Below are 25645 nucleotides of genomic sequence, written 5' to 3'. Positions count from 1 at the left end.
CTGTTTTCAGCTTATATGTATATTCCGGTTGTCCGTGCCAGTTCAGTGAGAGAGCCCAGGCAGAGGGCTGCAAACTACACATCGGGGCCGCTAAAGTCCACACCTCCTTGCTAAAGACCACCAGACATGATCAATTCTTCACCCATGTCCTGCATCACGTCGACCTCTTCACCAGTTCCTGTTATCCCTACCATTGATGCACAAGCACTACTCAAAGCCTACAAAACTTCAGCTTCCAAACTGTAATTTAGTCAGAACTCAAGACTTAAAAAAAGAAAATAAATTGTAATACAAAACTATATATGCAATCTGATACATGCAATATACATGCAATCTGATACATACAATTAGTCATAAAGAATATGTACTGTACTGTATCATTCAATGGTAATACAAGCCTAATAGTAGTGAACTAAACTAGCGGTGTGTAGAAAATAATTTTAGCACACCACAAGTTACTAGCTGTTCTCTATTTGTCCTGTAATATTTTAGTTTGCTCATGTTACCTTAGCATTGCTGGGCATTATGTAATATTTTACATTTTAACAGTCAGAATTGTACACTATTACACAATTTTCAAATGAGAAGATGCCCTCCCAAATTTCTTAAGAAATATTAGTAATTTTGGTACTTATGTATTATCTGGACTTCCATGTTAAATGCACCCCATTTTTTTCATACCCCTACTATCCAACTACGCATGGAGTTGATTTTATATAGTGTGGCGAGCGCAGCGAGCCACCGTGCCCGAAGCGTGGCAAGCGGACGCGGTCTCATAAGAAAAACGGGAGACCAGATATTACATAAGTACCATTATTTTCTAAAAAGTGCCAATGTACAGTTAATTATATTCAATAGGAAGATTTGCACTGTTCAATGTTTTTTGCCTTGATCTTAGAGACGGAGAAATCCAAGTCTTTCCAGGTGGACTTTACACACAGTGCCGGCCCTAGCTAATTTGATGCCCTAGGCAAGATTCTGGTTGGTGCCATCTAGCACCGCTGTTAGTTCCGCATCTGACCCATTGCTATTCATTGACATTGCACCATGCTGTATATCTGGTTGTTTGGAAATGGATTAATGCGCTGGGTGCTGCCTGATCCTGTCTAGTGAATATGTCACCACATATACAAGAACATAGGAAAATAGGAAAAATACTGACAGTTTTTTCAGGCGCTCCACTCTATTATAAATTCAACGATGTATCCCGATGGTGTTCCTCAATAAAGAAGGAAATAACCAAAATGGTGTGTTACCCCAATAATTTGAATATCACACAAAAGAATCCCCAAGTGGGGAACCGTACCCTCTATTTATGTCCAATTTTTCAAGTAGACCCTCTGCGCTCAATGGGAGGGAGTGTTCCACTCCAGATTGCAATCTTCTATCTCTTTCGTATTGGTCACCATGTAGAGAAAACAAAGATTTGCCTCCAATGGTGAAATACAGTTTTATTCTATAAAATACAGGTTTAAAATACAAAATGGGTGCACATGATGGACTCTCACAGAATAAATTGTCCACAATACTGTAGACAAAACAGCAAAAGTATGGAAAAACCACAGGCGTCCCTGGATGCTGGAGATGGAAATCTTCCTGGTGATGGGTCCACTGGATGCAAGTCCCTGCTGCCAACGCGTTTCAAACAAATTTTGTCCTTTCTCAAGGCATGAGAAAGGACAAAATTTGTTTGAAACGCGTTGGCAGCAGGGACTTGCATCCAGTGGACCCATCACCAGGAAGATTTCCATCTCCAGCATCCAGGGACGCCTGTGGTTTTTCCATTCTTTTGCTGTTTTGTCTACAGTATTGTGGACAATTTATTCTGGTGAGAGTCCATCGTGTGCACCCATTTTGTATTTTAAACCTGTATTTTATAGAATAAAACTGTACCCTGTTTCCCTGATAATAAGACCTACCCCAATAATAAGCCCTACCCTTATTTCTGGACAATGGTCCAAAATAAGCCCTACCCCGAAAATAAGCCCTAGCTTAATCCCCATTTTGCCCAGTCCCTGTGCTAAACTCCCAGCTCTGCTAATGCCCCCCCCACCCGCCCGCATGAAATGGATGCTGCTGCTACGGTAGCAGCGCTGGTACCGCTGAAGCCTCTGCTCGCATCAGCGGTCCCAGGAATGCATTGTGCATGTGACATCACTGCGCACCTCAAGGACTGAGTGGCGTCTGTTCACAGATGGGAGCGGAGTGACTGAGCGGCTGCGGAGGAAAGGCTGAGTGGCTGAAAAATGCAGAAGGAAAGGAAAGCGGCAGTTGTGCTTAAAGTATAAGGAGATTGAGGGGCATGATGTAGCTAAAAGAAGGACTGAGGAGCTAAAATAAGCCCTACCCCAAAAATAAGCCCTTTGGTGTTTTTGGACTGAAAAAAAAAATAAGACAGTGTCTTATTATCGGGGAAACACGGTATTTCACCATTGGAGGCAAATCTTTGTTTTCTCTACATGGTGATCAATACGAAAGAGATAGAAGATTGCAATCCGGAGTGGAACACTCCCTCCCATTGAGCGCAGAGGGTCTACTTGAAAAAGTGGGGGATTCTTTTGTGTGATATTCAAATTATTGGGGTAACACACCATTTTGGCTATTTCCTTCTTTATTGAGGAACACCATCGGGATACATCGTTGAATTTATAATAGAGTGGAGCGCCTGAAAAAACTGTCAGTATTTTTCCTTTTTTTCCATTGCACCATGCTATATTGCTCCTTAAGCTCACTGATCCACACAGTAGTGTCCTTTATTCACATAATGCCACACAGTAATAGCGACCCTACACACATAATGCCACACAGTAATGCCCCTTACAAATGTATTATTCGGGTTGATACCCATTGGCCACCCATTTTTCAGCATGTGAGCGTGTGTTCGCACAAACTGGCTGCGAATGGATGTTTGACACAAACATCCATTCGCAGCCTGCGGGGGAACACGAACTTCATTTAATGGTCGCCGACCATTGAATGATGTGGACGGTACACGCACATCTAAGGCAACCGTAGATGTGCGTGCACATTCTGAAAGAAGTGGGCGGGCAGCTGACATCCGGTGATGTCAGCTACCCGCCCATGGTGCTCACGTCACTGGGCGAGTTCCTTGGGAATGCTGGGCATGCCCGCCCGCGCGCACGCCCGCGCGCACACGCCCGCCCACCCTCCACCAGCAAAGTAAGGTGCATGCACCGAAGTAAACATCTTGTTTGCCATGGGCGGACGCACCCAGTGTCTGCACATGTGCAGAAATGCGATTGTGCAAAACAACGCCCCGTGTGAATGCATAGTGGCTTCCGAACAGACCTGAATAAGGTGCATAATACCACACAGCAATTACCCTTACACCCTATGCAGCACATTAGTAATGTCCCTAAACACATAATGCCACATAGTAACACCACTTACACATTATGCCATGCAGTAATGGCCTTTTACACATATGCCACATATTATTACAATTGAAACCGCCCCCCCCCCCCCCCCCCCCCACCTTGCACAGCACTCTGCTGATATTAAATCCTGGGCTGGCTGCAGGTAGTCAGTCAATGCTAGCTCATTCTGCTGGACTCCGCAAAGACCCAGGGGAGGAGGAGTTGCTTCAATTGGACATGCACAGCAGCCCTTATCCATGTAAGGTGGCAATTTTTGTTGCTCTCCACTGCTGCCTCCACTGTCTCTAAACACCATACTGGCACTCCTGCTGCTGCTGGCTCAGTGGTATGAGCTGCATGCCCTTAGGCATTCTAAAGCACTTCAGTCCTATTGGAGAAAGAGTGCTATATTAATAAAATTATTATTATTATTATTGTTATTATTATTATTATTATTATTATTATTATTATTACAGGGCGAACACAGGTGAGGGGGGGGGGTGAGGTTACAGGGGTTGGTTCAGACTGCAATCTGGGATTCTTAGTTTAGAGTGGGTCTCACAATATTTTTGATGGTGCCTTTCTTTAGGGTGTGTCATGTGATGGAGAAGTGCAATAAGAATGCAGACTATTAATAAGTGGTCAGGTTGGTGAGAAATAATGCTTCTACGTTGTTATTTCTTACCATAGGAAATCATTGAGTGTGGGGTACATGCTCTCTTTATTGGTTGTAAATATATTGCCAATCTGCCATAAATGTATTTGAAATTATGAATTATTTCTAATGGGGCATACACACATAGCAATTTTTGCCTATTTTCTAAGTAATGTGACAAGATCGCTTAGTAATGAAGCACAAATCTCTGTGTGGATGTATGTCCCATAGCGATGTGCGTCGCTATGGCTGGGCTATATATTTCAAGCGTGCTTGAAATATCTAGCCATCGACCGTTTCTATCTATTGAGAACACGGGCAGTGACATATCGCTAAGCTCACTTCGCTGGTGCAGCGCAGTGTGCTGAGCAATCTGAGCGATGCTAGATCACTCAGCACAAAGCTCCCTCAGCTACACTGTTGGTTTACAGGAAACTTGGGATTCAGTAACATTTTGGATACATTTACATTTCTGGATACAGTAACTTTAGATGAACGTATTGATACTTGTGCACATCATGCGTAATGCCATTCCGATGTGCGGTCCCACTGGTTGTGAGGTCAGCCCACAGATCAGATGTGCTGCACATCTGATCCGTTGACTCTCATTGAAGTCGTAAGCAAATAATATGTGTTTTCTAAACATAACACAGTAACATAGTAATTAAGGCTGAAAAAAGTTGTTAGTCCATAGAGTTCAACCTATCTAACTTGAAACTCCTGACTCTATAACATCATATCTATAGGATTCCCTTAGTGGCCAAAAATGCACCCAGTTTTAATTTAACTTCATTAACAGTAGTTGCTGTAATCACCCCCAACGGCAAGGAGTTCCAGAATTTTACTGCTCTAATGGTGAATTCTCTTTTTCATTCTTAATTCAGTACAGAATTTATTTTCCTGGAGCCTCAGTACATGCCCGTGTGTCCTTAGTATAGGCCTGTTAGTGAGCAAATCAGTGCCGTAACTAGAATTGGGGCGCCCCCCCGCCACTAAAATTTCTGCACCACCACCTCCACAACCCACTCACCCCCTTCACTGACTCACCCCCTCACCACTGCATCTTCTTCCGCCGTGCTGACGATCCCGGCCTCCTGGACCTGCTGTCAGTCCCGGTCAGTCAGTCTCCTCTTGTTAGAATGTCCCACACAAAATAGCCGCTTCCTTACAGCAGACCATTATTTAGGATTAGGGATGCCAATCCCGGGGCATTTTTTCAATCCCGGGAATCGGGATTGAAAAATGCTCAATCCCGGGATTCCCGGGATCCCGGGATTGGCATCTGTAATCAGTTTAGGCAAAAAAAATGCTACAAAGAAGCCCAGTCCCCCCCGCTACAGCCGCCCCGCACATTCATTTACTCACACCGGCTGCCGGGAGCAGGGCAGACAGGGCAGGAGCAGGAGGCGTCATCGGCGGTAGCAGCAGCAGCAGAGCCGCCCGGAGGGCGGGCGGCCGACGCTGCCAGGTCCGGTCCAGGTCAGAGATGATTCTGGAGCGGGTATGGGAAGTCCGACCTGCGCAGCGTGATGGTCAGAGGTCACGCTGCGCAGGTCGGACTGCCCATACCCGCTCCAGACTGCAGCCTGGGGATCAGGGACTCCTGGGTAGCGTCTGAGCACTCACTCAGACGCTGCCCGGCATTAGATATGCGCATGCGCATATAATCCCGAAATCCCGGGATTGGAAGATCCAATCCCGGGATTCAAATCCCGGCGTTTTTTAGGCCAAATCCCGGGATCCCGCCGATCCCGATCCTGGGATTGGCCACCCTATTTAGGATGCAAGAGGAGGTCTCCGCATCCTCGAGCATCCTTAATAACTGTCTTCTGTGAAGGGGGTGGCCATTTTACAAATTACACTCTACAGGAGGAGCAGCAGGAGCACCGGGACTTGGCAGAGATGCAGCGGCCCTATTAACAATATCTTCCGCAGCCCCCAAAGTTACCTAGTGCCTCCAAGCAACCTCGAGGTCTGCAGAGCTATTGTTGGAACAAATCATCTCCCAGTTCCATCTGATTCCCAATCCTGTAATTGAACAATCTAATCATATCACCTCTCAACCTCCGTTTCTCCAGTGAAAACATATTCAGCCTGGTTAGCCTGTCTCTGTATTCTAGTGATTCAAGAACTTTTACTAGCTTAGTCGCCCTTCTCTGTACCTGTTCCAATTCATTTAATTTATTCTGAACATACTTGGGGGCTGCTGCATACACATTAAAATCCCCAATAGGGTCCACTAGCACATCTGCCACACCAGCACATATGCACTTGCCTTCTTTTGAAAACTAGTTTCAGGGAGATTATAGTTGGAAATAGAATTTTGCACAGCGGCCCATTAAGGGAGTGTCATGCTCCTACCAAAGGGCGTGTCTAGTTCCATATATGGAGAGATTGTGAAAAGAGATTGTGAACGTGGCACCTAGAAGCGTGAGTGTGTACTGCTACATCTGAGCGCAATCTTTTAAAATGATTTGTATCCAAATGTAGATGACCCCAAAGCAGTTAGCAAGAGCTACTATACTTGGTAAAGTGCTGGGAAATGGTGCTGATGATTCAATGTAAATGTATCTGTCTCTTATTCCCCCCCCCCCCCCCCCCCCAAAAAAAAAAAAAAAAAAATGTAACAATGTAATATGGGCCAGGTAAATGAGGGAGATTGCTAGAGGAGTGAGGGAGAGAGGGAGATTGCTGCTATTTCAGGGAGTCTCCTGCAGAATGCAGGAGGGTAGGCAACTATGACTTATACCCATCCATATAAATAAACATGATCTTCATGTGCAGGGAATATGTTCTCTAAGCCTAGTAATGCCCAGTCTAATCTCTTTTTATTTATTTTCAGGATTTCTCTGCAGAACACTGCGATCAATAGGTGTTAATGAGACAGTGGGGAGGACTGGACCAGACCATGGCAAACAGCTATGTAACAGTCTCTGATACATACTGTCTTGCAGAGCCTCTACCTTATTATGGTGAGTAAAAGATATTAATATCTCTAAACATTATTCTTAAATGGGTTAAATCAACTTTTATAATTAACCATTCAATTCCACTGAAGGTCAACCTGGCTTCGGTCGACGCATGAAATAGATTTACATGGCTAACGTCAACTTGGTTGGAATGTCGACACAAGCAAATGGCTAGGTCGATATTCAAAGGGTCAACATGGGGTTTTCACATTATTATTTAGCTGACATTCTCGTATCCCGCCCGGGGTCGGCAGTGTCTCACGGCAGAGGGGGTCGTTGGGAGTCGACCTATGGCCTGTCAAATAATAGTGGTCGATAATGACTGTCGACCTTCTTATAGCCAATCATATGACCCATACCAGTTGCTTCATTCAGTAGTCCTTAATAGGGGATATGGTGATTGGGTCACAAGCATGTTGGTCGACAGTCATTAGGTCGTCACCATTAGGTCGACATGCAGGAAGGTCAAAATGAGTCTAGGACGACATCGGTTAGGTCAACAGGGTCATTAGGTCGACATGGGTTAGGTCGACAGTCAAAAGGTCGACCTTGGGTTTTTCACATTGTCTTTGAGCTGACATGTGCCGACAGGCGGTATTTCATGCCCTACCATCCACTAGGGCGTGGTGGGAGATTAAAATACGTAGCGAGGCACCGTGCACGAAGTATGGCGAGTGCAGAGAGCCATGCGAGGGGATGCAGTGCTACGTTTCAGTGTCCGTGTCAACTATGTCGACATTCGGGAGAAAAATATGTGAAAAACCCCATGTCGACCTTTTCACTGTCGACCTACCCCATGTCGACCGAATGGCCCTGTCGACCTTCCTGCATGTCAACCTAGACTTACAGTATGTCGACCTTCCCGCATGTCGACCTAGACACATGTCGACCTAAATGCATGTTGACATAAATGCATGTCGACCTAATGGTGTCGACCGAATGACTGACGACCAACATGCTGGTGACCTAATGATCCATACCCCTTAATAGACAGCGATAGCTGCTGAATACAGTAGCCCTTAATATGCAGCAATAGCTTTTTTAAGCAGCCAGCCTCATAGAGAAAACTCTTACTGTATATGTTTTGCATCATGATGAATGTAACAAACAAATAATGTAGAAACTTTTTGTGTGGATCAGTAATTGCTGCTCCCTGTGGAATGCACATAAACTGGCTCTTTATCCATTTGAAACTGAAAATGCATATTTTAAAAACAGATAAATAAAACAGGCTTGTGTGGTCTGGAGAAAATCATATTCTGCGTATAAAGTTCATGGTGTCGTAAAAATTGTTCTTTCAAATATTTTCTTCACGTTGTGCTGCAATTTAGCTTTTTGATACACACCATATAAATGTGAATGCATTTAAAAATCACATACAGTAGTTAATATAATTAGAAACTAATCACATTACTGGATTTATGGGATAGCTACTATGAACATTTGCAGTTGCCTGCGGGAAAAAAAGCCGCTGCCCAGACAGAAAGAAAAAATACCCCTTGAAAAATTGTAAGAGAATTGCAAATGGATAATCTCGATTCACTTTGAAATCCATACGAACTTACTGAAGCATCGAAGAGACATTGCTGTCTGTTCAAGTCTAAAGGGGCATACACACATAGAGATGTGTGCTAAGCAATTTTGCTAAGCTATTTAGGGTAGGCGATTTCCTGGTGTCCAGATAGCCCATGCACATACACAGGCAGAGATTTGTGCTAATCGATTTTGCAAAGCAATTTTGCTTAAGCAAAAAAAAAAGGCTGGGTAGTGGTTTAGAATGAGAGATTGCGATCACACAGAGAGATTTGCAATTTGACTAGATTTTGACTGCATGCACTGACTAAAGGTGCGTACACACGTACAGATTTTCTGTCTGATCTATCTGGTGGCAACAAAAACCTGGAAATGTATGGGAGCATATGACAATCAAAAAATTCCACCCAAATGCAGGAAAACAGAAAAAAAAAAAGATATGCTTTGATAAATGTGTTGTATCAGAACGATTAAACAATTTGTCTGACTGATCACGGTCTGTTTTCAAGTGTTCGGGAACAATTTTTTGCTCCCATACATTTCCAGGTTTTTGTTCCCACCAGATAGATCAGACAGAAAATCTGTACGTGTGTATGCATCTTAAGTTAGGAGGAGATAATCAATCTCTTATGGGGCATACACACGGATAGATCTGTGCTTACTTTCTAAGCAATCTAGTCAGATTGCTTAGAAAATAGCACAAAATTGCTCCATGTCTATGCCCCTTTAAGACATGCTGAATAAAGCCATCACTGATGTCAGAGACCCACCCTAAAAGCTCATGGGCATACACACTCACTAAATGGCAGGTTACCACCCAGAAATGCTAGCTTCCTGTCATTTAAACATTTTCTGTCCCTATTTCCCCTCGCGCATGTGCAATGAGTGTGGAAAACATGAGCAGTTATTTGCTAATTGCTCGATTTGCAAATTTGCTAATTAGGGATCCATGGGGAATTAGGCCCCTCATTCACAATTGCTTATACATTATTAAAAAGTTGATATCAGGGGTGAGATGTAATAGGATGAGAGAGTCAGAAAGTGAGAGATTTGAGAAGAAAGCTCCATTTTTTTTTAAAGCAGCAATCATTTACACTACAAAACCAGTTTGATTTTGTAGTGTAAACAATTGCCGCTTTAAAAAAACTGGAGATTTCTTACCAAATCTTTCTGATTCTCTCATCCTATTAAATCTCACCCCTTATGTCTCAATAAAAGCATTTTACAAAAAAAGAATAAAAGTCGATAACATTTGAAAAGCCACTGTATGCTCAGAAATAAGCAGATATTTCCCTCAGGACTTTTCCAATGAAAAGGTGCTGTAATTTTACCATATCCTGATGGCAGTCCACTTGGTGACAGTTCCTTGGATGCTTAGGAACGTAATGCAGTCATCCCAAAGATGTTAGCATTGATGTCATTCTAAGTGGAGCATTGGTGATTTTGGAGCATGTGTATATCCTGATCGCAGTTAATAGGTGACAAATCCTTGAGTGCTTAGGAGTGAATTGCAGTTGTCCCCCCTTAATCTTGCCCTAGGTACCCCAGGCTAAAACACACATGTAACTCCCCTCGTAATGCTGCTAGCACACATGTTTGGGCACTCAGGGACTCATCAGTCATACTGCCCATGTGATGTAGTGAAGAGTATACAACTGGCATGTAGGATCTAATACTGGTGGCATGTGAAGGAGATGTTGGCTTTAGGCTAACCAGCTCGTACTGTAGCACAATGTTGATACATTAATGGCTTCATCAGTAAGTTAGGCTTGCACATCTATCTAGCAGTCACCTTAAAACTTTACCACCCACCTCCCTACCCCAGCTTCAGGCACTACTTATGGGCATGTTATAGAGGGAGTCACCTTTATGTCACTGAGGTGTTTGCATACACAGATGCTCTGGAGGCCATACTGCATCTGCCATAAAGCAAGGTGCAAGCAATGGCGGCAGCATCAAGAAATATACCAGTATCATACCTCCCAACTGTCCCGCTTATCGCGGGAATGTCCCGATATTTTTGTCCCGATATTTTGGGAGTCGGTATGGATACTGAAGGGGGCGACTCAGTCCTTGCACATTTATATGCATAAATATACAGTACACCAGGGAAGGACTTTGTGAATCAGACCATGGCCTGGATGTAAATAATGCAGTGCCAGTAATGTGTGCAGCGTATTAGCATTTTTATCTGAAAAAGAACCCATTACCCACTAGCCATGTTACTTGCCAAGGATGGAGTGATGTATTTTCGGAACTCTCTCTGTTATTGTTCAGTTCTTTGAACACGTTGAGGTTAATAGGGGGCTTGCCAATGCACCATTGACCTTCTGTATGGGACAAAGTACAAATTAAAAACCACATGTCACACAGGTTTGACCTACAATCTCAGTGGCATTTTACCTTGCATTGTTCAAATTTAAGTAGGTACCTGGTTAAATGAATGAAGTTTTTAAACATGAAAAACTGACCACAATTTTTTCAACCTCCTTACACATGTAAAGTGGTTCCATTTGCATCTGATATTTTGCTTGTTATTTTTGTGTATGTTTAATACGTAAGATGTGTTAGTGCTATGGAATCTGCAACATTCAGTAACTAAATGAAGATAATGATGATTTGTGACCAGGGTCTGATAGTTATCATTGTGTGTGAAACTTGGTTTTTAAATAGTACATACAGGAAGTCTGATGAACATTAACCCTTAAGGTGCCCATACACTTGTCGGATTTGGGCAGATTTCACCCGATTCCAATGGATTGGGCTGAGAAATCGGCCCAAACCGGATGTGTTTGACATCCCCTCCAACCCGATGCGCGTTCCAATGCGCATTGGGTCGAAGTGGGGAGGTCAGATGTGCTGAACATTAAATTTATTGGTTCGGACCATCAGTGTCACATCGTGGGTGCTTTTTAGCACCCGCAATGTGTTTGAACCGTTCCTAGATGTGTGCCAGCGGTGAAGCACCACTGGCACACATCTACAGATGGAGCGCCTCTAATATAGCCATCAGCTGGCGATAGAATCGGCAGCCACCAGCCAAACATCATCCACCGGAAGGGGTCGCACATGCATGAGACGTTCACATGGCCCATTCCGACGGAGCTCTCGGCCACCTCCCCGTGAGTATGCCGCTCACCGCCGAGCGACAGGGACGCGTGTGCATGTGAGACGCTCGCAAATCCCTGTCAGATTAAGTGCCTCTCCCCCAGCTCTCGCCAGCGGAGGGGATCTAACGAGGGCTGGTGATAAATGAGAGGAGCTTCATCTGTATGTGCAGCGGGGGTCAGGCAACCGGTTCCATGGGGCAGACAGCGGGGTTGGTGTGGTGGCTGGGTGCATGAAGTGGTATTTGCCGGGCAGCAGGGCGGGAAGTGGCTGCTGAATGTGAATTTTTTTCTAAAAGACTGAATTCTCTCAGCCAATAAACGGCCAGCCAGTCTTCCTGCCCCACCACCCGGGAAATACCGCTACTAGTTCCCAGCTGCCACACAGACATGGACCCCACTGCCTTCCCCACCGCCCACTGCATAGACCCCACTGCCAGCTCATTGTGGGATATTACAAGTACCAAATCGTAAGCGAACCTCCGAGGGAGCTGCCGGGGGCTCTCAAAGGACAAGTCGGACTAGTGTATGGGGGCCTTTAGAGTGCCAACATCTCTGTAAACGATGTGCAAAATATCCGCTAAATATACCAGCATCTCTCACATGTAATAAATAAATGCAAATGAAAAATGTGTAAAAAAGATTATATTTCCAATATAAGGTAAACATTATGATGAATAAAAATGGGTACTTGTTTCCTAGCACAGCGCCACCAATTTTAATTGTATGAAATCGGGTCGCAAAAATCGGGTCGATCGCATCGCATGCGATGCGATCGACCCGACCGACCCGATTTTTACATTGGAACTAATGTTAAATGGTCCCTGAGACCCGATTTTACATTGTCCCCAATGTTAAATGCCCCCCAGACCCCATTTTTCATTGTATGCCCCCCTGAATTACATTGTATGTCAACCCGAAGCATGACGAGCGCAGCGAGCCCACGAGGGGTGGCGGTACGCAGGGGCGTAACTAGAACTCTGAGGGCCCCATAGCAAAATCTGGAAATGGGCCCCCTCCCCCCAATTGTCACTATAATGCCCTTTAGGAGGCAAAAGAAAGAGTGTGTCAAGCACAGCACAGGATGGTGAAAAAGAGTAAAAAGATAGTGAAGGGGAGCTTAATGGAGAGTGGAAGGGGGTGGGAAGAGCACAGGAGGGAGAAATACAGAGCAGAGGATAGAGAGAGGGTATATGGAGGGGGAGCACATGATTGAGAAAAAGAGAGGAAACAAAGGGAGTGCAAGAGTGAGAGGTAAGGGGTGTAGGAGGATGGGGAAGAGTAGGGTGATGGAGGGGGTTTGGGGTGCATAAATGGAGAAAAAGACAGGAGGGAAAGTGAGGAAGCGCAGGGGAGAGGGGGGAGCAAGGGAGAGAGAAAAGAAGAGATGGATATGGAGTAGGAGCACAGATGGAGAAAAAGAGGAGAGAGTGAGGAGGAGGAGGAGAAGGAGAGAAGAGGCACTGGGGTGAACGGAAACATATACAGTAGGAGAGAAAGAGATAAAGGAGGGTGGTTACTGGTGTGTGTGGGGGGGGGGGGGGAGGGGGGAGCCAGTCTGTGAAAGTCATACTGTACATCCTAATTTACCCTATCTGCACTGCCCCCATACAGTAAAATGATGTGGACCTTTAAGGTTGGGTCTCCTCAACAGCAACTCCAAAGGAGACCTGGTCCATGCTCCTAAGTTCAAGGCCACTGCTGCCGCCGGGTCTTCTCCTCCCCCGCTTAGTGCCACTGCCGCCGTCTCTTCAGTTCCCCCAGCTAAGGGTCCCTGTCGCCGGGACTATAGCTGCCCAGGTCAGTGTCAGTGCCACTGCCGCCGAGTCTTCTCCTCCCCCGCTCAGTGCCACTGCTGCCGTCTCTTCAGTTCCCCCAGCTAAGGTTCCCTGTCGCCGGGACTATAGCTGCCCAGGTCAGTGCCGCTGCCGCTGGGACTTTAGCTGCACAGGTCAGCGCCGCTACCGCCAGGACTTCTGCTCCTCCATTGAACGCTGCTGCCGGGTCTCCTTCTCTCCAGCCTGATCCCCATCTAGATGCCGCAGCCACCACCGCTAGGCCGCCTGCTCTCGAGTCCCCATCTAGACGCCGACGGGTCCACTCTCCTGCTAGAGCAAAAGTCAGGCAGGGAGGAGTCCCAGATTCTAATGGGTAGGGGAAGGGGTGATAAATGGAAAAATAGAGGGTGCAGGGGACTGTCTGCTAGGTCCTCATGGCTGGGCCCCCCCAAGCTGCCGGGCCCCATAGCAGTTGCATCCCCTGCACCCTCTATAGTTACGCCACTGGCGGTACGCGTCCTCCGACCTTTTCATACCCCCACTATCCACGTCGGTGTGGAGTTGATTTTATATAGTGTGGCGAGCATACCGAGCCCGAAGCGTGGCGAGCGCAGTGTGCCCCGCGAGGGGACGCGCATTACTTCAGACGTATTACGCTGTGCTCACCATGCTTTGGGCTTGGTGGCTCGCTGCGCTCGCCACACTATATAAAATGAACTCCACGCCGACATGGATAGTGGGGGTATGAAAAGGTCGGAGGACGCGTACCGCCGACCTTTGACGTTGATCGTGGCGTTGCGTTAACAATGGGGGGGCATTTCACATAATTAATCTCAGGGTGGGTTTACAATTAAAAATCGGGTCTGGGGGGCATTTAACATTGGGTCCAATGTAAAATCGGGTCTCAGGGACCATTTTTACATTGGGTCCAATCAATGTAAAAATCGGGTCGGTCGCGTCGGTCGCATCGCATGCTATTATAATGGCATGCGATGCGACTGATTTTCAAAGTGCGTTAAAAACGTCTTTAAAACCCGAAAATCGGGTCGGTCGGGTCCCATCGCATACCTTAAGTTAAGGTATGCGATGGGACCCGACGGGTGCCGTGCTAGGAAACAAGTACCTAAAAATGTTTGCTTGCCCATTTTCATGCCTATTTGGACAAATTCACTTGCCATGCAAAGGGTTATTAAGAAGTACCATAATTATCACAAACAAGAACTCCAGAGACTTATGTGAATGTTATTATTAGTTCTTTAGAAAATTAACATATACATTAGTACCAGATCATTGCTGTGCTTTTTTTTCATCGAATTGAAATAAACTATTTCATATGTTAATTATTACATTACTTTTCTAGATGGAGTTGATCAATTCTGGCACAAATTCTTAAGCCTGGCAGCAAATTGTTGCAATGATTGATAGAAAGTTGTGGGTGGGAATTTAACTGTTGCCATTCCCCGTGTGTCCAGCAGCTAAAGCATTGCATTGCCAAATTTTTCTATGTTTGTTTTCACAGATGTCCTGCCAGAGCACATTAATTATCAACTCCCTGATTCAGACTTCCAGGCGACTCCATATTGTCAGTATACAAATGTGCCTTATTCCCCTGTGATGCAATCCCCATCACCACAATGCCACTACGGTGCATACAGTTTGGAAAGTACATATAGTGATGGGCAGTATGTGCTGAGCACGTGTGATATGAGTAAATCAACCAATACCATGACTCAAAGTGTAGAGGAGATTTACCCTACAATGAAGAGGGCCAGAATTAGCTCAACCATCCGGATGAAAGGACATGAGGAACTTTGTGTTGTGTGTGGCGATAAGGCATCTGGGTATCACTACAATGCACTTACCTGTGAAGGGTGCAAAGGTAAGCTAGTCTTAATGAAAGAACTTTAACTGTCCATAACTTTCTTATATATCTAGAGCAGTGATGGCTTAAGCCCTATACACACACATCAATTTGCTTTTGATTCGATGTTAGATTATATTTTTTATTAGATCTGGCATTAGATCTTTCCATTCGATTTTGCATTAGATCTGTACTTTTGCATTAGATATCGAATTCGATAAACATTCATGGTACATTGTACACATTCGATTTACTAGATCGAATTCCATATTTCCTTGGCTGCACAGTAGATTTGGTACTTGTTTCCTAGCACGGTGCCCATCGCATACCATGGCATACTGTATGCGATGGTATGCGATGCGATATTCGGGTAAATGACCCGGAATGTACAATTAAATATCGCATAGCATCGCATGCCAGCAAATGGCATGCGATGCGATGTGATTTTTAATTGTACAACCACCCTGATGGGTGCTTACAATGTTAAATGCACCCCCATTGTCAAAGCCACCCCCACTATCAACGCCAACCGGAAGCGTGGCAGGCGCAGCGAGCCCGCGAGGGGACGTGGAATACATATTAGGTAATCCGCGTCCCCTCGCCACGCTTCGGGCTCGGTGGCTCGCTGCGCTCACCACACTATCTAGCTGTTGTTGAACTACACTTTCCAGCATGCCTTGCATCAGTTTTAGCATGGCCAAATAGTAAAACTGTGGCAGGGCATGCTAGGATGTGTAGTTCCACAACAGCTGGAGTGTCAAAGTTAGCCATCACTGATCTAGAGTATAGCAAACCATAAATTATTAAACACACTGGGCCAGATTCTCTAAGCTTCAAAAGTGATAAAATGGAGAGTGGTAAGCAGCCAGCCAATCAGCTCCTACCTACCATGTCACAGACTGTGTTTGAAAAATGTCAGGCAGGAGCTGATTGGCTGGCTGTATATCACTCTCCATTTTATCACTTTTGAAGCTTAGGGAATCTGGCCCTCAGTATTTAAAGGACTGGATTAAAGGAGGGGCAGCCATCCCGTGGCCTCCACATATTAGGGGCCCTACATATTGCAGTTTCAATGTCCTCTGGCAGCACAGCTGTTAATTAATAGCGAGTACCCTTCACCAGCGCACCAAATTTATATATAGTAACCTTCGCTTATTATTTCAGGGATGTGCTCAGGAATGTGCAGTAGTAGCTGTCAGCTTTACCATAGGTCAGATCTCTGATACACAATCTTTCACATAGATCCACCTTAAAATGGGAAGGAATAGCTCATAGCGTAATACAATTTAATACACATACAATAACATCAAAAAATACAATCAACTCCAATGACGTAAAATCAGTGCACTAAAACACAGTGGCCCATGGTGTTCGGTGTATACAGCAATGTGACAGCGTCATTACCGGATTTGCAGAAAAAATTAAGAATGCTGATGGATCCCACTAGTAGCCTTACCCTACTCCTAGCCATAACGGTCCCCTCCCACAGCCTAACCATAAACACCCTACCCTCACCCCTTCCTTGCCTAGCACTAACCTAATCTATCTCCAGTACTTACTGTCCGGATCTGTCGGGATTCTGACATTCGGGAATCCGCTGACGGTATTCTGACTATTGGGATCCTGACCGTATCCTTTTGAAACTACCATAAATGTTTTTTTATTAAATTGCAGGTATAAAAAACAAAAAAACATACATTTTATAAACCTGTATTTACTATTTTCCCAATCACTCATGTAATTGTTTCAGGTTTTTTCCGCCGTAGTATTACCAAAAATGCAGTGTACAGGTGTAAAAATGGGGGACACTGTGAAATGGACATGTACATGCGGAGGAAGTGCCAAGACTGTCGTCTGAAGAAGTGTAAAGCAGTTGGCATGCTTGCAGAATGTAAGTTTAAAATAATGCACCATATTTACCATTCAATATCCATATAACATTGTCATAATTACATCATTCTAAAAACTACCAAATTACCATGCACAATCGGGAACTAAATCATGCTGTAATATGGGTTGTAGTTCAGTCATATGTTGGACACAGTAATTATTGCTGTTACTCGGCGTGATTGTGTAGCACCTTTCCAAATAAACCTTAATAGCTTATGCAGATTTTTATTTTTAAAGCAGAATAACTGACCCCTCTGGTAAACTCCTCCTCTTCCATGAAAATTGGATAATAAAGGTGTGACCCTAGTCACAGACTGTGGCCCTTATTCTGATCGGTGCGGATATTCCCGCATTCTTACGGAGCGGTCCGCACGCCACGGTGTTCTGCCGCGTGCGGCCATCGTCCGTAGAAACGCCCACGGGTCCTCCGCATTCGGACGGACTCACTCTTTAAGAACAGGGCGTGTTTACGGACGACATACAAACCATGCGTGTGCGGGAGAAACACTCAGATTCTGCACGGTATTACAGAGTATTACAGAGTATGCTCGGGAATACCGCATCCGAACGGGAGCCAAGCGGTGCTACCGCACGTAAGCGGAGTATTTACGCCAAACAACCCACTATTATGTATCTTCTGCAATACATCACATGACCCACTTATTCAATTACCTATCCTCATAAAAAACTTCTTATTTGGAATTGGAATCAATTAGATGCCAATATATCCTTACAAGCATGCCTAACACATGCATTGCACACATTAACCCTTACAGCAATTGAAGTGCAATGGTTTCTATTAGACCCTGTGTAAAAGATTATAAACAATCTACACATATACTGTTTAATGTGCAAAGAAAACCAACAACTGTGAACTTGCATAAAACATTTATTATAAACCAAAATTAACATGTCAATCACAAAATATAAAATTATAAATTATATCAGGAGATCGCGAAGGTCCTGCAGATCTGCTAGTAAGAGCCTCAAATGGTGCTCCGCCCGCAGGAGGGCCCCAATAACTCCCTCATCTGCCGGTGTGGTGTCATCTGTGGGCATGTCAAAGGGGCAAAAATTAGTCATGATATTCATGCATACATTTCACATACTGCTACATAAATTGCACAAATGCTAGGTGACATGTGTATATATATATATCTATGTAGAGAGATAGAGACACACATAGATAAATAGATATGACACATACATATCTACATACATACACACTTATTTACTACATACTGTGTTTTTGTCCCTCTACCCTTTACTCTGCAGAAGACATAACAGTCATAGTGTTTCTTCTCAGTCACAACCCACCCATGACTAACCAATGACAAGCATGTCATGGCCTCCGTCAATAAGAACTTGTCACAATCTCCTCAGTCTAAGTTCAGTGATGGTTCGTGCCATGGGAGTTATGCAAATGTCAGGAATGCACAGTACACATCCTCCAAATCATAATTCTGTCTAAACCAACCTACAATTCTGTGACGGCAAAAAAACAATCTGAACTACAGGGGGTGTTTAGGTAGAGGAGGCTCCTGGGACACTGGCAACTTGTGACTCCATTCCAAGGTAGGCCGGCCCATACTTCATTTATAGCATACATCCTATAGTTTAGAAATAACATTCACCAACAATATAGATTCCACTATTTGATGGGTCATAATCAACGCTTGCAGCAGGTGAATTTAATCCACAAATGATCCACTCATCCCTTTACTCCAGGATCCTGTTTATCTACAACGGTTATGTGGCAGTCAAAATGGAGCTCCAAGCCATCCCACAAACCTGTGTAATTCAGAGGTGTCCTGGATGAAAGGGATGCCTTGGACACCCCATCTAACCCGTACCTGTATCTGTAGCTACCCACTTTGGGGTCTGTATTAATAGTATTCTAACAACATTTATCATCACCAGTGCTACATAACAAATACCAGTACAACTACTTCATGAATGATGCATTATGTAAACATACCGATCAGATGTGACTCCGGGGCCTGACATGCCTCCTCCCCCTCGGAATCGGACACCTCTGGGGCAACCGTGGCCTCCTCAGCCCCCTCCTCCGCCAGCTCCTCCGCCACCATGACCTCGTCCACCTCCTCCGCCACAACCACCTCCTCCACCACCACCACCTCCTCCTCCACCTCCTCCTCCACCACCACCACCTCCTCCTCCACCTCCTCCTCCGCCACCAACACCTCCTCCTCTGCCACCAACTCCTCTTCCACCTCCTCCACCACCACCACCTCCTCAGGCACCTCCTCCTCCTCCACCACCTCCTCCACCATCTCCTCCACCATCTCCTCCACTTGCTCCTCCAACATTTCCTCCTCCTCCACTTCCTCCTCCTCCACCCTTGCCGCCACCTCCTCCTCAGGGTCTTGGGCCTCCTCCTGGGCCAGGGCTGCCTCGGCCTCTTCACGTGCCTGTCGGGCTCGGGCTCGTGCTGTGTGGTAGAAAAAAAAATCATGGTCAATGTCGGGTCATTGGGGCACATGTATTAATCCATAACAAGACATACATGGAAGGGTGATAATGATGGCAAACGATGCAGGAAAGTAGCTCCTTACTGTTAATGGGCTCCAAAATGTGACATTTAAATTATTATGTGATTGTTAGTAATTTGTTCAAACATTACAACCCTGGCATTTATCAATGTGTAACACATATTAGATCTGGCACATTGTATGCATCAGAATCCTCAATGCTATGTCATTACATATAAAAGCCACATGACTGCATGTTAACCAGGAAGAAGCACACATAACAGTCTATGGACTTTTAAACCCATGGACACCCACTTATCATGAGACACATTTTATTGTTTATATATGCTATGTTGTAAGTGCGAAATTTCATAGCTAAAATACTCACAATCAGCAATTTCGCCCCTGATTTGCTGTAGCAGCTGGGGCTGGCGCCTGCGGAGGTCCGACCACCGCCTCTCGAGCTGCCCGATGGACCTCCGCACCCGAGTGCGGGCGTAAATACGGCGCCCTGCCGCAGCATAGGCCCTCCGCTTATGGCGGTTACTGATAAAGGGCCCCGCACGGCCCAGCCTTGTCTCCATGACGGAGACCAGAACCCTCAGCTCCGCAGGTGAAAAGGGGTCTGCCCTTCGTGTCTCCGCCATGTTAACAATGGCATCTATCAACCAATCAGGTGGTGGCATTGGTTTATCACAGTTATTTGTGTTAATAACTTTATTGTTCATCTTTACATGAACAGCGTCTCTGCGCCAACACAAATGGTGACAAATTCGCATGCCTTCAAAACAGTAGTGCTGATGTATGGCAATGAACAAATCTGATATATATAAAACACAGTGTGTATGCACTTAGCAAATCCAATGACGCCTCGCTCCGCCAAGCAACGCGTGCTATAGCTTAGCAACGCATAGCTGTAGTTAGCATTACTTACTCTATGCATCTATGTGTATGCGTACATTTATGTTTAAAAGACACATACACATACTTGCAGGTATCCTGAGACCAGCATTATACACCAGCCCTGCCTGCCTGCCTGCCTGCCTGCCTGGGTGCCTGGCTGCCTGGCTGCCTGGCTGCCTGCTCCTTGAAATGTTGAAACATGTTAATAAATTCAAATATCATATATATAGATATATATATAGATATATATATATATATATATATATATATATATATATATCTGCAAACAAATCATACATCAACACAGGAAAAAATCCCCAACACATTAGAGAATAAATCAATGTACTCACCAGTCATCAGGGATAGTATCAACTACAATAATGAAGATATAACAAACACATAAGATCCCTTGTACAAGGTATAATAATGAGCACCTATATTGAACTTCCCCCAAAACTAAGCACATATGATAAATATCTCCTATTTCTTTGCCATTAGGAGGGCAGGCTGGCTAATTTTCGTTTTGTAACACTGACAACTAACACACTGTACTTATTTGAAGGGGTGATTTTTACTAAAATTGGTGTGTTCTGTCAACTCGATAACATGTACCTGAAGTATCTTTGCGCCACAGAGTCCCGCAGCTGGTATCCCCTCCGGCATTCAGGGGCGCGGGATGGGCGCATGGGCGGATCTTGCGGCTCAGATGGTACCTCCCACTCATCAAAGGGTATCTCACGCCGCACAGCAATGTTGTGGAAAAATATACACAGGCCCACGATCCTCGACACCATTTGAGGCGCATATTGTAAGTCACCACCAGTGCGGTGGAGCACTCTAAATCGACCCTTTAAAAGGCCAATTGAGCGCTCCACCACTTGCCTGGTGGCAACATGCGCCCGATTGAATGCCTCCTGTGGGCCCGGTGCTGGGTAGCTGTACGGCGTAAGTAGCCAGGGCGTACATGGGTAACCGGAGTCACCCAGAACCCACGCATCACGGCCTTCCAGCTCTTGTAGTCTTTGCCATATCCCGGTTTGTCGGATGACATGAGAGTCATGGGCACTTCCGGGAAACTTCGAGTTGAAGGCGAGAATCTCCATGGATGGGCCACATACCACCATCACGTTCAGTGAGTGGAACAATTTGCGGTTCCTATATATCTTCTCACTTCGAGATGGAGGCACAAATGGTACATGGGTGCCATCCACAGCCCCTATCACATTAGGGAAGCCAGCAATTTGATGGAAGGCCTGCTGGCTTCTGCGCAGGGTCTCGGTGGCAAATGTCATGGCCATGAAGTGCCCCTTGCGCCTGAACATGGCCGACGTCACACGCCTCAGGATTCGGCAGAAGGCCGGCTGAGATATTCCAGCAAGTACTGCCACTACTTGTTGGAATGATCCTGAGGCGCAGAAATGCAACACCGCCAGCAGCTGTGTGTGAGGCGGAATTGCTGTCGTGATCCCGTGTAGAGGTTCCAGATCACTCTCAATTAACGAGAGCAGATCCAGAATTACATGTGGCGGTAACCGGTACCTAGTAAGTACCTCATCATCGGGCATAGCAAACAGAGTCACCCGTGTGCGATAGATTCTAGCACGTCCTGGCCTCCTTGGGCGACGAGTGGGGAGAGCCGCAAGTGCCCTTAGCCTCCTCTCCATGTAGCGCATCATTGCTTCAGCAACCTATAAAGAAATGAACATAAATACTGATGCACCTATGCACATAATGGCCATATCCGACTACAAATAGATTTGTATGCTTCAATACGTACAATAGATGGCCGCCCCGTGAAATCCCGCAGATCCATTTGACTCTATAATGATGTAACAATAATATGAACTCAATACACACCGTCCTAAACACACAGATAAAGGTGTCAGCATTTTTTGCCGACATCATGTACTATGAGACATTTCATCTATTGCTGGGACATGTTGTCCTGCAATAGATGAACCCACACAGGTTTAAGACCTGTGAGTGAAATAGTGAACATGTGACATGTTGCAATAATGCGACACGCACTTTGCTGGCCCAACAATCTGTAGGCAGTGAGGCAATGGTGCATACATTCATACACTTACATTGTTAATGGATATCATATCTACAAGGAGCATGGAAGAGCTTACCTTAGACCCTGACAAGTCCAGATCTGGAGACAAATGATTCTAGCAGCCAGTCACTATTTATAGGCCTCTCACATGTGTGGTCTATAACAGTAGAGATGAGTATTGCATGACTTGTGGCCTGGATTATCTAAGGGATTGGGCTACTTTTAGCTTGCAAACAAACTCCACAATACCACAGTAGTCATGAATCAAATGTCATGTCATGCTAGCAAATAGCATGTGTATTGTGCAATAGTCACAGGTGTATCAGAAGATTCTATGCAATGTTAGCATTGGTGACCAGTATTTCATGTCGAACTTTCGCCAGGTTTTACACAATGGAATTTCCGCCACCGTATGCGGCGCGAAAAAACAGCGACGTACGCTCACGCACGGAACGCAGCTGCCGCTGATGTCCGCCAAACAGGATACACAAACAGTATATAAAGGTGTATTAGAAGGTGACAATGTTGTTGCTAACATGTCTGGATCACAACCAGAGGTGGACCCAGACCTGCAGCAACTATTTGACCAGATGGACTCCAGCACCACCTATGTGCCACTGCACATGCGGCCAGTGGGTAATGAGGAGGCTGCTGGCCCTTCTACAGCAGGGCAACCTGCACCTGACCATTCTACAGCAGGGCAACCTGCACCTGGCCCTTCTGCAGCAGGCCAACCTGCAGCTGGCTCATATGCACCATCAGCAGAATTGTTTGGAACACAACCGGGGACTTCACAAGGTAGTACCATGGCCAGCACTTCAAGTGCAGCGACACGTGACAGGGGGCGTGGCCATGGACGTGGCAAGGGGAGAGCCAGGGCAACAGAGGAACCACCAAAAAAAAATAAGGCATATGAAGCACAGGAGCTTGCCATCCTGGTTCCCCGAGCACGTGATTGGATTGAGTGTCCATCGGAGAAGCTGACACACACACGCAGATGGAAGATTTGGGAACAGATAACGGCAGAGATTAATGAAGTAGCGCCACAAGTTCGTGAGACGGACCATGTGAAGAAGAGGCAAGTTGTTTTGTGATACATGTGCCCAGTAATAGCCAAGTAATGATTTAATTGATGCTTAGATGGATTTTGCAAATGGCCCGTGAGGTTGTTACGATACACAGACATTATTGACATGTTATTTCGTTGAGAGTTAGAGTAGGGTGATTGTGAATGTGTATTGTAACGGTTGATATCATAGTTGCATGTAATATTATCTATTGGACATTAATCACATGTCGTAATATGTAGCACAGAGCAATGGCTGCAACAGCTAACATCTGGAGTGACATGTATTAATATGTCAACTTACATTGCAGGTGGCAGGACTTCAAAACCAACCTGAAGAGGAAGATGACCAAGCGGTGGGAACACAGCCAGACATCTGGGGCCGGGCCCATGCCATTAGGGCTAGAGCTCACCCCCCTGGAGTTGATGGCCGAGAGCTGTATATCAGTTGAGGAGATCAGGGGGGTGAGCACGATGGATAGCGAGGCCCCAGCTGAAGTGTTTGCGTCTTTAATTGAAGGTAAATATTGGTCATGCCATAAACTTGTGCAAGTAATTATCTTAGAATGTGTCCTAATTTTGTTTATCTTTTTCCACAGACAACCCACCGCTTGGTGCCGACTCTGCTCAGGAGGTGGAGGAGTCCGTGCCACCTGGCCCCAGGGGTAGGCCTGTGCAGCAGCAGCCATCGGACCAAGCCGATTTGGCCGCCTTGGCCAACATGCTTGGGGACATCAACCAGCAGGGAGAGTTGGCATCAGAACGGATGCATAGGACCGAGGAGATCCTGGCGAGCTTGGTCAGCACCCAGCAGGCCATCGCTGCGAGCATGCAGGCCATGGCTGAGTCACATCAGGCCATGGCTGCAAGTGCTCAGGTGCTGGCCGAGCAAGCCACCCGCCAAAATGATCTCCTCCTCCACCATAATGAGCTTATGGTGGAGCTGGTTACCAGCAACAGGGTCCTAATGTCATCCGTTTCTGGTGCATTACCACCGGCAACACTCCCTGCTGGCAGGAGGGGTAGACCAGCCAACCCCTCAACATCATCTGCTCCACCTGCCCCAGCATCTGCCTGTGCCAGAAGAGCTGCTGCACAGGCCAAGGAGCCTCCCAAGGCCAAACGTGGTCGCAAATGAACTTGTGGCTGCATTAATCTCCACCGTTATGTGGTCCCAAATCTTCCATTGTGCTGTGTGTGTCAGCTTCTTCTGTCCAATCACGTGCTGAGGGTAACCAGATGAGCCCTTGCTTCATATGTCCTTTTTGGTGCCCCTGTTGCCCTCTTTTGCCTGCCATTACTGTCAGCTGTACTTGAAGTGATGGCCATGGTACTATCTTGTGAAGTCCCCGGTTGTGTTCCAAATGATTCTGCTGATGGTGCATATGAGCCAGCTGCAGGTTGGCCTGCTGCAGAAGGGCCAGGTGTAGGTTGCCCTGCTGTAGAATGGTCAGGTGCAGGTTGGCCTGCTGTCGAAGGGCCAGCAGCCTCCTCATTTCCCACTGGCTGCATGTGCAGTGGCACATAGGAGGTGCTGGAGTCCATCTGTGTGCAATTATATTTGTTTTGTATTCTTATTTATTTTTGTACATTCCTGCCATGTTGTTTTTGTTTGGGATTTTTTATTTTTTGGTCATTGCATCACAGTGGCATTGACTGTGACATGTATAGAAATAAATTTGTTTACTTTACCAAAAATGTGTGGTTTCATGAGTACATGTCGAATACACATGTGTATTGCTAGTATTAATATTCAGTCATGTCCATTGTTAGCAGTTTTAAAGTGTGTGACAAGTACAGCATATGTGGGGGATTAGTACGGTTTCCTTGAAGCAGCAATGGTTTCAATTAAAGCACTGACAAGCGTCCTATTAGTGAGTAATGAGTAAAGGAGTCGATTCTATTGGGTTCAGGTGTTAATGCTTGTAGTCATTAGGCGTACGTTCGCCTACCGCATG

General features: G+C 45.7%; 1 protein-coding gene across 3 annotated transcripts in view; it reads left to right on the top strand.

Annotated features, from left to right (window-relative positions):
• Positions 1 to 25645, top strand: part of LOC146059989 (bile acid receptor-like) — a 91074-nt gene that overhangs the window by 44223 nt on the left and 21206 nt on the right. For all 3 annotated transcript variants that reach the window (XM_083172740.1, XM_083172739.1, XM_083172741.1), the window contains exons 2-4: positions 6875 to 7004; positions 14939 to 15298; positions 17031 to 17171. In XM_083172740.1, coding sequence (XP_083028866.1) covers positions 6911 to 7004; positions 14939 to 15298; positions 17031 to 17171 — 595 coding nt within the window. In that variant the 5' untranslated portion in view covers positions 6875 to 6910. The remainder of the gene's footprint in view (positions 1 to 6874; positions 7005 to 14938; positions 15299 to 17030; positions 17172 to 25645) is intronic.

This window comes from Crinia signifera, chromosome 2 (assembly GCF_055691185.1).
Source record: "Crinia signifera chromosome 2, ASM5569118v1, whole genome shotgun sequence".
Lineage (NCBI taxonomy): Eukaryota > Metazoa > Chordata > Amphibia > Anura > Myobatrachidae > Crinia > Crinia signifera.
This window is presented reverse-complemented; position numbering and strand designations above follow the sequence as displayed.